The sequence below is a fragment of the Centruroides vittatus genome, unplaced genomic scaffold (assembly GCF_030686945.1).
Source record: "Centruroides vittatus isolate TY-2023 unplaced genomic scaffold, ASM3068694v2 contig_10, whole genome shotgun sequence".
In the NCBI taxonomy this organism is placed as follows: Eukaryota; Metazoa; Arthropoda; class Arachnida; order Scorpiones; family Buthidae; genus Centruroides; species Centruroides vittatus.
Genome location: NW_027120658.1, coordinates 5,319,701 through 5,335,083, shown reverse-complemented (window position 1 = coordinate 5,335,083; position 15,383 = coordinate 5,319,701). Strand labels below are relative to the sequence as shown.

The following is a 15,383-nucleotide window of genomic DNA, read 5'->3' as shown; positions in this document are numbered from 1 at the left end:
CGTACATAACTATGCACGAATTAAGTTTTAACTAAACATAACATACATACATATAACTTTTCTTTGATACTTGCTTATCCTCAATTTTGTAAATGCTTCGGAGCGACTGTTCATCATTAATAATTATATAATTATAAATTTTCGTTACTTAAATATTTTATTACATTGTATTAATATTTTTATTACATGCAATCTTGCTGAAGCACACGTTTCGATAAATTCGATCATATTAACTTTACATTTATTTTAAAAATTACTCCTCTTAAATTAATTTATAAATAAATATAATAATGGCTTAATTTTTAGGAATTTATATATAAAAATTAGTTTGTATAAAAGCAATGTATACGAATTTAATTAATTAATAAATGTATATTTATTTTATTTATAATTAGAAAGTGTCCTAGGACGACAGATTTCCTCCCCAACATTAACTTACATTTATTAAGTACTTATAAAAATAGATTCTGTAATCTGTTATATGATTATTTCTTGTACTTTAAAAAGAAAAAAAGTAAATTACAATTAAATTATTCATTGAATATTCAGAATAAGATTCACAGAAAGGGATTTACGTACAAAAAAGAATATACATGTGATGAGTAATGGGATTAATAATTGGAATATGAAAGATAAACTATACTATAGTACACTATATAATCCAATTACTACAACACTTTGGCTGTTATATATCCGAACAATAATTAAAATAATTAAGTTTATACAGGTTATACTATAATTTATGCAATATATTATAATTACTCAATATACATTCAAATTAATATGACCTGAATTTTATAATATATACAGTAAATTAGCCTATAGTATCTTATATCTAATATTAATGTTAATATTTCTAGAACGAGAGTTGATTCGTACGAAGTAAATCGTGTAAAATTGAAAAGAAATTATGCAAAAAACTATCGTAACGAATCCAGCAACGAGTTGCGTAACTTTCCCGGCAAGAGTTAAAATTGTGTGTAGTGCTATCTGTTACGAGATTTTATTTTAAAAAGTTTTTCTATTATCAATTATTATAAAATAGCAAAAATCTTAATTTTGAGGATAGGGATGAGTTTTATTTTTAAAACCATTATAAATGCTAATGACGAGTAAACTCTTCATTAATTCCGACCCCACTCGAGATATGACACATGACTCTCCTCTATCTCTCCACGTCCTTGACATTTAATCGCCAAAATTTAACAGAATCAGTCCCCCCAATACACAAGCCTACCTGCCAAATTTCAGAAAATTTTGACGAAAAGTACAGGAGTTATAAGCTTTTAAACTGGGAAACAAAATCATACTCCCCCTACACACACTAACAGCCATACATATAGAAAAACACCCAAATATTTTACATTTCTCGACGTTTCAAGGTCTCCGAGTTCAAAAATTTTAAATCTTCGGGGAGGGGGGTCATTTTTTGTTCTATAGCCATACTTTTCCTCTATTCTACAAATATATAACGACTGTGAAAGTATTTATTGAAAGAACTGTGACATTGATAGAAATATATAATTTATATCATATAATAGAATAATCAATAGAATAATTAGGAAAATATCTCGAAAATTTCCAAATCTTCAAACAAATCTCGTATATAAATCCGAGAAATTCTCTTTGAGAAAGTTAATGGATGTTTATTCGATTATGAGAAAGCAATGTACGATATTATTATAGTTTATGTAACCGTTGACGAATCGTGTATTTAATTGGTTTACTTGATTGATGTTGTGTAAGGCAAGGTTATGTATGACGTATCTCTGACAAATATTTACGTGTATATGAATGATGCGTGGAAAGTATTAGATTTAAGAGGAAAATATGCTCTCGAGAAATGTGAATATGTTGACAACGTGTCATTTTAGTTTCGGATGAATTACAGTTACTCAGAATTAGATTGCTCGTAACTAAGTTTAATACAATACCGATGAATATATAATGTGCGAAAGAGGTTTAGCACCTTTTCGAGAGTAGAAGTGAAATTTTTAATAATTAAATATTAAGATTAACTTCAAAAAATCTTTGGAAACTGAAAAAATGGTTTTGAGTACGTAAACAATTGACTATTGTTTTAGGGGGTGTTCATAAAATATTACAAAAAACACTACGTAATACGAGCAATTATTTATTGTGACATCGTCACAAATCCGAGATGCAATTTTTAGTCATATTTTTAATTAATTTAATTTAAAGCATACGTTCTCACTCTTAAATTAATGATGTCTTGTCCCTGTACATTATACTTTTCCTGATAACAACATAATCATGCCGGTCATGTATGTAACTCCGTTCAGGGGAAAATTTTTGAATTGAAATCATGTGACTTCCAGTATAGAACGGAAGTTCGTAGATAGTTAATGGCCTCAAAATACGCTTTCCACATCTAGTCTTGATTTTAGATGTATATTCAATGACAAATTTAAAAATTGTATGTATTAAATACTGAAATTCGGTACATTTTATCACTTTAACTCTACACAATTATGAACAGAGTAGTTTAAAGGTTATTGATATAAAGAATAATTAAATTTTTCATATAAACTTGAATAAAATAATGTAAAAAAGTTAAATTTAAGTAGTAATTATTAAATTTTAGATAGCTTTGTTTAATTAAAATAATTTGTTAATTAATTTAAAGATTTTTGAAAATCCGCTTTGAATTCCAAATATGCATAAAAAGAAGATAAACAAACGAATTTTTTTACTTGAAAAGTTTTAAATATTCTTATTTATTTTTATTAAGATTAAATTATTTAATAAAGTAATTTAATAATGTCAGATACAGATTTTGCAAGTGTCGTCTCTTTGAATAATCGATTTGGGTTATGGAATTCAGGTTTATTTTAGATTTAATAGTTTTAAAAGCTGTAGATTTAATTAACAAAATGAAATAATTCGGTAGAAAAAGCGTTGTAAATATATTTAAAGATAATTTCGGATGAGTTTATTAAATATAAATGGTTAAAGAAAAGTTCACCAAAGACCGTTACTTTAGATGCCAAACACCACTCTTTAAAATGAAGAATTTAAAAATTTATATGTATTTTAATTATTTTACTTTGTTAAAGACTTCTTAGAGATCAACTAATTTAAATTATTATTATTATTTATTGACAAAAGAAAATGGCGTCGAGTGGCATACAGATGGCGCTACAAGTCACTGATGATACGGTTATTGCATTGATATAAAATTCATTTTATGAATAATTTCGTTCAATAAAATTTAATTTTTATAATTTCTTATAAAATTATAAGAATATTTTTAAAAAATCCGATATAAATCCACGTCGAACAGTATATTTAAATATTGTAATATCTTTTCCAATTTCTTTTTATTTCTAAGTTGCACGACTGTGATAATGGAGAAAAATATCGTTGAATTCCTTAGATAATGGAGTTTTATTTACTCTATTTGCAAAAGGATATGTCTTATAAATAGCATTCTCCGTTGAGTTCGTAAATTCTTGCCCTTTCTAACTCGTTATTCATAATTCTCTTCAAAACTTCTGTAGCGGTCACTACAAGACATAACTTTTCGCGAATAGAGTACATAAAACTCCATTATGGAAGGAATTTAATGGTATTTATTTTCTCTTTTGTCACATCTTAAAAAGTTATAAGCAAAAGAAATGGAGAGATATCTCTTATCTCCTTTTCCATTGAAAATAAAACTTCTGTTTAATTTCTAATTAAAGTAATGATTAATAAATACAATTATTTATTTAAAATATATATTTTTTTTAATATACAAATATATTTAAAATTGTATACACGTATGCATAATAATTATACCTATCATAAAATTATTATGTGTATATATAATTATAATACCCATGAAATGGTATACTTATTGTGTTTTACATATTAATTGTTAATTGTCTGTAAAATTATTTAAAAGTTTTGTTTTTTACCAATGTATTTTATAATAATAAGTTACAATTTTTAAAAATTATAATGGGAAACAGTGGCACGTTATCCTATGGGTAAAAAGGTCGACTGCTGGGGGCACCACCAACAGGGGTCCTAAAGCAAACTTTTATAAGAAAATATTTCCCCAAAAAATTTCCCCGAAAAAAATGCCTGAAGTGAACACCTTACACGGGGCTCCCTAATTCAAGTTTGCCTGGGCCTCATGAAGCTATAATACACCACTGATGAAAAAATGTTACAGGCAAACCTTTACTCTCTGTCGTGGTTAAAAGTATAATTTTTGGAGTAGAATTTTGACTCCATAAATAAGAATATTTAAAATAAAAATGGGTTATTTGCATACAATTTAAGGAAGGGAAAAATACTATGTAACTAAGTAACACAATAGTTAAAAATTGTTTCATATTTCGTTTCTACGATTATTATAACAATTAATTAATGTAATAAGTATTTTTAAACGGAAAATACTGATATATTAATTTTAAAGAAACTTTTAAAATTATGCAAAAAATACATAAATATGAATGCTTCAGATGAACTGCCTTAAAGCGCCTCTGGTGATCATTTTTAGAAGCAAATTTCACCAAAATTCTAAGGATAGTCCGCGAATAATGTATAAGAAGGTATATAATTAATTAATTAATTAATTAATAATTATTAATAATGTAAATAATAATAAAGGACAAAAACACTGAAAATTAAAAATTATCGATACAAACAAAATGGCGAATGTTTTGTGCTTCATGAAAAGTTTATTGAATTTGATTTATATTTTCATAAACTATTTAGAGATTATTTTAAAGATTTTTATAACTTTTTATTCAATTATTTAATTTATATAACATGAAAACATCACATAGTAATGCCGTACTTACAATTTTAGTGAAATTTGTGGATAATAATAAATTCCAATCAGAGGAAGTCTTTGGATTTGAGAGGCCCTAGGCAAAATTTATTTTTGAGGCCCTAAAAAGAACGATAGAGGTAGAGGCTAGATTTATTTGTGCCTATAATAATATGAAGATTTTAATATAAAAACAGTTTGTAAAAGACATAATAAAATGTATACAACAGTTTTACAAAGAATTGGTAAATTCAATAGGTGTTCAGAAATTCACCTAAAAGAATTGCTTTTCCGCTTTAACAATGCTGAAATATTTAATTACAGAAAATAAGACCAGTTTCAGCAATATCTCTTTCAATGGACAAGATCGAATGTGAAGAAAGTAATACATTACTGTTTGGAGGTAGTTCTTGATCAATTTCAAAAATGAGCATTTTTCAGATCCAGCTGATACTGATAAAATTATATACTCAATAATTACTAATTTGATGATTTAGATACTAAAATCTACTACGAAATTTGCGAGGCGCTAGATCATTCGCCTATATGTAGGGCCGCTTCTGATTCCAATCCTTCTTAGACCACCAGTACCCGAGTGGATAAAACCGTGGTCGTGGGTTCATGTCTCACTAATTTTATTCATATACGGCAACGCGGCACATGGGCGATCTGCCGAGGGGAAATGCCCCGAGAGGTCTTTTATGGGTAACTGGCATCTACTTAGGTGTTACTGACGTGAATAAACCAGGAAAACGCCACGTAGGCAGCCTTTTATTTTTATTTTTGTATCGAAAGTCTTTGATTAAAGGACAAAGCACAAACTGGGTGTCACAAATTGCACAAATTTTAAAGCGCTTTGGATATTCTGTTACAATATTCCTAGATTTACCTGAAATAAGTGAACAACATTTCCAAATGTTGATACAAAACGTGCTCGAAATCTCTTTATCACAAGACATAGAAGATATATTTATAAGAGAGAAAACTAATTGGTATAACGTAATTCTTGAGTATCCATTTATTAATAACTATATGTTAACTAACCTGGCGTTTAATGTCAAAAGATTTTTCATACAACTTAGAATAAATAAGGAATTAATATTAATCAATAATAATTTCATTGAGTTTTCCAAGAGTATCTGCCCTAGATGTCATACAATAATTTCAAAATTTCATATGTTTTGTGGCTGTAAAGATGCAAAGAAACTAGCACATAATCTTGACTTGCATATGTTAACAAGGTGCACTGATGAAAGAGCAATGTATGAAATATTCCATTCAGCCAAGATAGACATAATTTATAGATTATATAAATATGCTCACAAATTTTTTAACGTAACAATTCATTAAAGACATAAGTAGCATTAATTAATGCTATTTTATGTTTAAGAACCAAGTGTGTGAAGAAAGTTACAAGTTGCAGTATGAGTTGGAAGGTCTTTAAATTGATGGTATTAAATACTTACAATCGGCAACCAATGTGCTGTATAATGCTTGGTTTGATTTGTATTATTGGAGTATTTTTTAGTATTAATAACAAGAATTGTTGTCAAAACATCCTTTGTAACTGGCTCCTGCCTTATTACGAATAAATTTTGGATTATTATTATTATTATTATTTTTATTTTTGGCCCTGACCACGTAGTGTCCGAGTTTTCTTCACGTGTCTAGCACCTAAATAGGGACCGGTTTCTCATGCACCTCCTCCTGGCAGATCATCCAAGTGTTGCGTTTCTTTATCCCAACACACCAATTTAAACCAACCATTCCTTCTTAATATGATAAATAATCATACCACGCAATTTTGGTTTACTATTTGTTTTATATATTTGAATCAGATTTCTTTCTAAAAATAGATAATTCAGTTTATTGAGAATTATTAAAATTAATTTTATTAAATAAAAATTCTTAGAAAAGTTAGTTTACAGAAAACCAGAGAATTTCTTTATTTACATTGCACTTTGCTTTTCTTCTGAATAAATTTTGTTTAAACACATTGTCTTTCGTGTAAACTTTAAGAAAATTAAGTATTTTAATCTATTGATGTTGTTGGCCAGTACTTTCTTTTGTTCGTAAACCACAAAAGTCTTTGAAACATGATTTTTCTCTTATTCTCTTCAAACGTTTATGAAATATCGCATACTTATACAGTTTAGTAAATATTTACTTAAATTCTTCAATAATTAATAAATATTTTGAGAAAAATGAAGAAAGCAGTTTTAAATTATGCGGTGTGCAAAATGATTTACAATGTATAGTCCGAATATCACAAATTAATTAAGCAAACTTTATTAATATTTAATTAACGAATTTTACTGATAAATATTTTATTCGTCTATAAAATCATCAGCAGATTTTCACTGAGTTACAAAATAAACTTACTTTATGAAAAATGTCATAAAAATTAAAATATTTATGAAATTTTTTCAAAAAAACGGAAATTTACATTTAAATAAGAGTTTGTATGCCCAAATAATCTATTTTTTGGAATATTTTAATAATAATAATAATATAAAAAATTTTTAGAAATAAATTAGTGAATACTTTCAATGTTTGCTTGGGTAAATTACTACATAGTTTCTTGTGTACAGTAAATACTATGGTATAGAAATTACTTTGGCAGTATAACATCAAGTATAATGACATGTTTCATTAGGTTATAAAACAAAGTTGGATCACAAAATGGAAATTAACTTTTCTTTGGTTAAATGACTTATTCTATAGACTAATTGACTATACAGAATTGATGTCATTGACCAAAGTTTCTACTCGTAATCAGGTTTGATACGATATTTGGCAAACTCGTAAACTCACTTTTGAGATAATTATCTGGAAATTTTCTCCACTTTGTCTTAATATCATAAGCGAAACATTAACCACATTCACTTGGCTCTAAGTCCTTAATAAAGAGTTTATTTCGAGAACGTCTTCACGAGTTATCTAATAAAATAAATTACAGTTAAAAATCTTCAAAGAATTAGTTTATATAAATTTTGTAACAGGATTTATACGCTAGAAACTTTCTTTATAAATTAATTATTTATTTGTCATTACGTTTATTTAACATTCATTATTTCAAGTAGATAGATTATTTATTTAGTTTTTAAATTTTAACTATTTTGAATATTTTTTATGTTTTATTTAAATACAAATAATATATATATAATGCTTTTATTCTGGATAAATGTGATTTTTGTTTTATGTTTTATGTCTAACAACAATTGACATGTTATAATGTTATAAGTTAATTTTGGATGAAGATATAAAAGGTTTTATGATGTGAACATGGTTTTTCTTCATAAAACGAAGAAAAACCATGCACCACTGGCCGAGTGGATACCACTTAACACTTGTAAGTCGCGGGTTCGAGCTTTACCAACATTGAGTTTCCTGGGTTTTCTTCACATGTCTAACACGTAAATGGCAATTTTCCCTTAACTTTATGTGTGTAACACCTAAACAGGGGCAATTTTCCCACAGGAAATCTTCACGGAAAGCACTTCCTTTATGGAAAAGTTAAAAATTTAACCTATAATTATTTACATTGTTACTAATTTAATTTTTCCTAATAAATAATAATAATAATAATAAAATAAAGATAATATAACCTTAAATGAAAATCTTAATATCACATTTAAATAGCAAAAATTATTATCAGAGTTAAAAATATGAATTGAGATGTTACATAATTAATAAAATAAAATAAAATTTAGTATTAAATAACAATAACTGGTCAAATTTATAATTTATACAAGATTTAAAAAAGAAAATACTTTAAATAAAATATCTGTCGATCTTGAAAAGTTTTCTGTAAAAAATAAAATCTTTAATGTAGAATTTAAACCATTTATGGCATTGACATACATAACATTATGAATTGTATTTAATATTAATCAGTAAATTCTAATAAAAATATAAAATATTTTAAAAATTAGAAGAAAATTTAAATATTTAAAACCTTTATTAACTCTTCGTAGTCGCTACATTAACTATTCGAAATAATTAAATTATTCATTCATCTATAGAAAATTCAACATTTTATTCAAAACCTCACTGATTTAATCATTTTATCGAATAAAGTTTATATTAGATTACTCCCATAAAATAAAAAAATCTTTTTTCTGTTTTATAATCTATTATATTTTATGAATAAGAAACATCAAAATCAATACGATTAATAGGATCAAAATCATAGGATCAATAAGATTTGATCCTATCAGTAGAATAGGATCAATGGGATTAAGAAGCATAAAATATATTAAATAATATATTTAAATCCTATTTTTAATTTCTAAATCTATTTTTTTTTTCAAGACGAAAATCTATTTTTCGCTTAAATTAGCATATAATACCTTGTCTATTATATGCTAATTTTTTTGGAATTTTTCTCATTCTTCCACATATGAAAAATTTTCTCACGATTCTTCAAAATTTATATAATCTATTGAATTTATATCTAAAGTTTTATATTTCAGTAATGCGTATATGTGAAAATTTTAAGATACGAAATGTGAAAATTGAAAGGAAAAAAACGAATTTAATGTATCTCAGCAACATTTCTGTAAAAAACTTTCTTATCAAAATCAACCATTTTACCATTTCTTTTGCTATTTTTAAACATTTAAAAAAAATTGTGTGCACTTTTTGCACTTTTTTACAGTGATAACACTTCAAAAAATATTTATAAAATAGATTAGTTTACTTTTTTCATCCAGAAACTTATATGACATTTCAATGTTTCTATTGAATTATTGTAAACATAATTAATATTTTAATGGTAATTCTTGCCATAGAATAATGTAATGCAAAATATTGAGGAGAAATTATGGTTTAATAATAATAATAATGGATCGTATAAGATTCAGTTGAAATTTCTTAACAATTTCAAACAATAATATTGCTTTTAAACCTTAGTATTGAAGGAATTTTTAGTTCTAAATTTACGTTTAATCTCTCTGAATTATAGAATTTTTATCACGTCGAAGCAAAAGATTTGGCTTTATTCTATTTTATTTTAAGTCGATAAAAATCCCAAAATGATTTGAAATAATTTGGAAAAATTGTTTTTAGTTGTAAGTCGTTTTGTACATTTTATTATTGGTTTAATATCAATAATAAAACGTTAAGAGTTACAATAAACGTAAAAATTTTTGACATTTTCTTTTATTTCTGTCATGAATCTGAATTATGAAAGTGGTTTTTAATACAATCCGCGACTTCGAGATTCAATCATTAAATTTTTCTTCTTTGTTAGATTTTATAAAAGAAAAATTCCAGGAAGTTAATGAAATTTGAATTTCCTCAGAGTTCAGTTGAATCAATAAACAAGACATGTTGAAAAATTACTTAATCATTCACTGTTCAAGATGTCAGCTGATGCTTGATCATGATCTTTTAATTGAAACTTTTAAGTTTGAATGTAACCGTTCTTTCCGTATATAATTGACAGTTTTATGAATTTAATTATAATTTTATTTGTTGGAATTTATAAGCAGACATTGCGGGAAAAGAATTTTTATAAGTTAGAAAAGGAATTCTTTACAATTTTTAAGTTTCTTTCCACTTATTGAAGTCAAAGTTAAATACGTACTTGTGAGGAAATATCTTTTCAAAATTACTGTATATGGGAAATAATCTAATTTTACTATGACTCTCAGCGGGTACTCGAGCCAAGGAGGCACAGTCTAATTGCTTGTTAACGTTGATTTTCATAGTGCAAACACAAGATTGGATATCATTCGATTGGAGCGGATTTTTTTCTTTGAATATTCTGATAATAAACAAAACACTTAACTTTAAGAAAAATACTGAAATATATTATTATTATTATTATTATTATTTTTAATAGATCAGGAGACGTTTCGACCGAGTACAATCTTCGCTGTAGCTGGAAAAACTGTAGCAATACCCTGTGATGCGCACCCTTCTGCCAAAGGCGATTCTGTAGCATTGATATTGTGGTATAAAGACAACATTACAACACCCATGTACAGCCTGGATGCTAGGCAAGGAAATTTAAATCAAGCACGTCACGCTGCTAAAGACGTTTTGACAACAAGAGCTTTCTTAAATATCCTAACAGAACCTGCAGTCTTGCAACTCAATCCCGTTTTGGTTGCAGATGAAGGAGAATATAAATGCAGGGCGGATTTCAGAAATGAAAGAACTCGATATTCATCTGTCACTTTAAAAGTTTTTGGTAAGTCTTTGACCTATATTTTAATAAATACATTATATTATATAAATTACATACGCTCGATTGATATCGATTGAAGTCGTACTTATTGGCAAGATATAAATAAAATAATTAAAGTAATGCTGAATAATGTTGTAAGGTTTAATTTTTTTCAAATTTAAAATTAAAAAAAAATTAATTTTCTTTATTTTCTTTACAACAATAATGATATGGAGATTTATAAAATTAATATTATTTCAATTTATTATCTCTAATTAATGATTCGGTTTAATTCTAACAAAACTTTACATCTTACTTCATAAAAATTTTTACAAGTTTAATTAAATTTAATGAGTACTGAGGATGAAACTCGTATGCAATTCTGGAAAAAGAAAATCTAAATTTTATTGATTTCGATTAATCTCCTTAGATCTTTCGGATTTAATTCTATGAAATGTCGAGTTTAATTTAATTGTAAGTGTATCTTATCTGTAAATGTCAAAGGAAAAAAAACAATTTAAAATTTTTATGTACATTTTAGAAATTAATAAAATTATTTAATTTTATTATATTTATTTATTGTTTAATATTTTTGACAAATTTAAACGTAGAGTGGGTTCTGAAGTTGTTAATTCTCTTATACGGTGTAAATTAAAGGAAATCTGTGTATATAAAAATCAAAATATATACGTACGTTAGGTAAAGGATTCTATACCATTTAACGTATCGGCACCAAATTTGTCATGAATATTCTTTAACACCCTAGAAAAAATACTGTGAGATCCAGCCGCTCACCATCCCTAAAGTTACCTTTCTTAACTTGAGCCTCAACAATTTTTTATAGTTAATTTTGCAATTTCACTATTGTAAATACAAGTCAATAAATGTACAGTACTTTGTAGTTACTAAGACCATAGTTTTTACCACGCACTCCAACCCAACTTCACTAAATCCTCGCCCTCTTAAAATCTTGATCTACACTAATATATTTAAAATTATACAATATCTACAATTCGAAAATAAATAAATAAATAAATAAAAATTTATTCTAAGTTTTTGTTTCTTTGAAAGAAATTCGAGATTAAAATTCTAGAAAAAAAAACTTGAAGAATATGCGTAGGGAATATTTATTATAGAAATTTACTGTCGTTAATATTTAAATGACACGTACAATTCCAATCATTATAATAAATGAAACCGATTTAAAAAATTGTTATACTTTTCATCATTATATTTTTCTAAGTTCTCTTGGCGGAGAATAAAAATAAGAAAATCCAATAAGTTGCAATGACAACACATAAACTACCGTTCGAAGTTTTTCTCCAGCGACAATATGAATTATGCGAGATCATTAACGAATGTAAGTAAGTTCAGACATAATATCGAGTGAATCAATTAGAAAGGAGCCGATATGACCGGCAGAAATTGGCAAAAGAAATTAGATAAGAATCGTTATTTCTCGTGATGGTTTGAGACCGTCGACATCATAAATTGTCCCTCTTGACGTTACGACCATCCGGTGACGTCGTCCAACGACACGTTCTCTTATTTATTTGACTTGGTGGGTCCAAAACTGTAATCATTATTATAACTGGAGTATTTAATAACTTAGGTATATCGTCGTTTTCGGTAACTTTAGTAGCAGAGAAGAGTAGAAATTCACATTATTTTATTATTTTTTTTATTAAAAGTTCTTCTTTGTTGGGGGGTGGAACCCATTTATTGCCTACTCGAATTTTTATGAAATGTATAAACCTTGTAAGCGATGTAAAGTACATTTTTTATTTCTTAGATAGTCGTTTTGCATATATGGATTGTATTGTGCGAGTATTGAAATACCATAGCAATCGATGACCTTAATGCTATTTTCGATATAGAACTCTTTATACGGGAACTTCTCGCATTGAATTTTATTGTGCTTCTTCATTCGTTGTAAAATAGAATTGTTAATTTTGCTGTCTTGTATTGATCTTTGATCCGGATATTATGCAATATCTAAATTAAAGATCGTTTGTATTTGATTTAAAAATAGAAAATGTATAAGTAATTAAATTTTAGCATTTATAAGATTTTTTTATATGTAATATTATACTGTATTGTAAGAAAAAAGAAAAAAATATTACTTCAAAGATAGCCTACAAAGATTAGGCATCATTTACTAGGTGTTTTCGTTATAATAGTACGTCTATTACTTCAATTTAACGCAATCCTTTCTATATTATTATAGAACGAAGTAATGTCAAATTAATGTAAAAATGTACAATATTCTTCAGGCCGATTTTGCATCGAGTGTAACCACTGGCCAAATTGCTGCTCTTCTATACCCTTACTGAGGATCCCGCATACTCACACAATTTATTTTTATAAACTTGGTACATACCATTGGTACTTATACAATCAATATTCTATTATGTAGTGTGATATACAGACGGATTGTAAACGCAACTCGTAAATTACCCTTGAACAGGTAAATAAAAGCTGAGAGCACATTCTTCTGAGCCTAATTTTAAATATCGATAGTTAGTGTCCCAACTACAAACCTACAAACCTTTTACCAGTAAGTAATGAAGAAATATTAATATGCATTTAGATAAAAAAAAGAAATTCACTTATTATAAACCTATTATCTCAAAGTTTTTAAGTAGCCTTTCATAACATTAATCCAAATGTACGCAATCTTAACCACGAATAATAGTGATAATCATTATAAAACAGTGATAGATATAGTTTTGTAATTATATATGCTATATAACATACAGTTCCAATAAAAAATGTGCACTCTTGTAGTTCTGATAGGTAATATATAAGTTAGATCCTATTGTAACAAAGTTTGTCAACTGATGTAAAAGTGTAGAATATTCTCACGAAACGAATTCACCTGTTACAATGGTTCTACCGTGCAATCATTTGAATGAAAATAGAGTTTAGTATTGTGTGTAAAATTCTTCATTCAACAATTTATGTCTTCACACAATAGTTTAATAATATATTTAAAAAACACTGATTTATAGATTAGTGTAATCTGAGAATGTAAAGAAATTCGGTATTAAAACGATCATTTCTATATTTTCTACGCATCGAAACTCTAAACATAACAATATTATTGTTAAATTTCAGTTGACCAAAGTGGCACACATAATCCTAGCAAACTAACTGTATTAATTTATAATAATACAACTAATAGTAACTAATATACGGTAGAACAATATAATTACTATAATAGTGAGTTATGTTACACTATTATAAGTTACAAATTATTAATAATGTTAGTTATTATTAATAGTAATACTTATTATTATTATTAATACTTGTATTAATAAATTAATAGTGAGTTTAAACGAATCAACCAAATATATCAATTACTTATAATTAATTTTACAATGCATTAAATCTAAATAATTTATTGTATAAATTTGTGATTTATGCTAATGATCATATTATATATGCAAATTTAAATAAAATAGAAGTGGAAAAAACTAAAGAGAAATTACATTTAAAAGAAGAAAAAAATGGGTTGAATGCGATTAAGGCACTCATTGAAAAGACTTGATCAATTTCCTTCTCATTGCACTTAATTATGAGAATTCTCTAAATTTTATTAAAACAAAAACTATCAAATTAAATTTTTTTTGTAAAGTCAAAAAAATAAAATAGTCAAAGTCGATACGCTAATGTGTTGACAATATTACAGTTGACAATTTAAATTTACAGTTTTAGATGTGATTTAGTAGCCTTTGCAAGTAATTTTATAAGCAAAATATAAATATTTTAACGGAGAAAACTGTTTTTTAAAATTGAAATATTTATATTTTACGGTTTAAATAGTCAGTTGCTTAATTTGTTGTATGAACAATATAACTAAAGCATAAAATAATAATTTAAATATTCTCTATAATTTTCATATCTGATTTTAGAAATTTATACTTTTGGGCCGGCTGGAGGATTTGTGGGCCCCCAAAATATGTTTCAAATCAAAAACATCATATAATTTTATTAAACATAATTTATAGTTATATACTAGAGAAAGAATCACAGAAAATAAAACAAATTCCATCATATAATTGTCTTAAAAATTTAAAAATGCGAGGCCCTTCTCAGTGCGAGGCCCGAAAAACTGACGTCTGAGATGACCCTGTATATTTTAAATATAATATTTACGTAATGTAAAACTTTAATTTCATTTCATATGTAATTACACCTTCGAACAAGAGATGTTACAAGTAAATATGTTAAAACATTATAAGAAAGAAAAAAAAAGGTAAAAGTTTTAGTAAGAAGTCAAATGTGTTATATATTTTAATAGAATTTCTGCTGTGGAATTAAATAGTGAACGAAATAGTTTTTTATTTAATTACTTTTAAATTATTGTTCTCGAGTACAGGTACAAAACAAATTGTAGAGAATATGTATATTTGTATTGCACTT

The 15,383-nt window shown here is 26.3% G+C and overlaps 1 protein-coding gene across 1 annotated transcript in view; it reads left to right on the top strand.

Annotated features, from left to right (window-relative positions):
- Nucleotides 1–15,383, top strand: part of LOC136976181 (protein turtle homolog B-like) — a 109,415-nt gene that overhangs the window by 23,959 nt on the left and 70,073 nt on the right. The window contains exon 2 of the mRNA XM_067271440.1: nt 10,632–10,982. Within this exon, the coding sequence (XP_067127541.1) occupies nt 10,632–10,982 (351 nt within the window). The remainder of the gene's footprint in view (nt 1–10,631; nt 10,983–15,383) is intronic.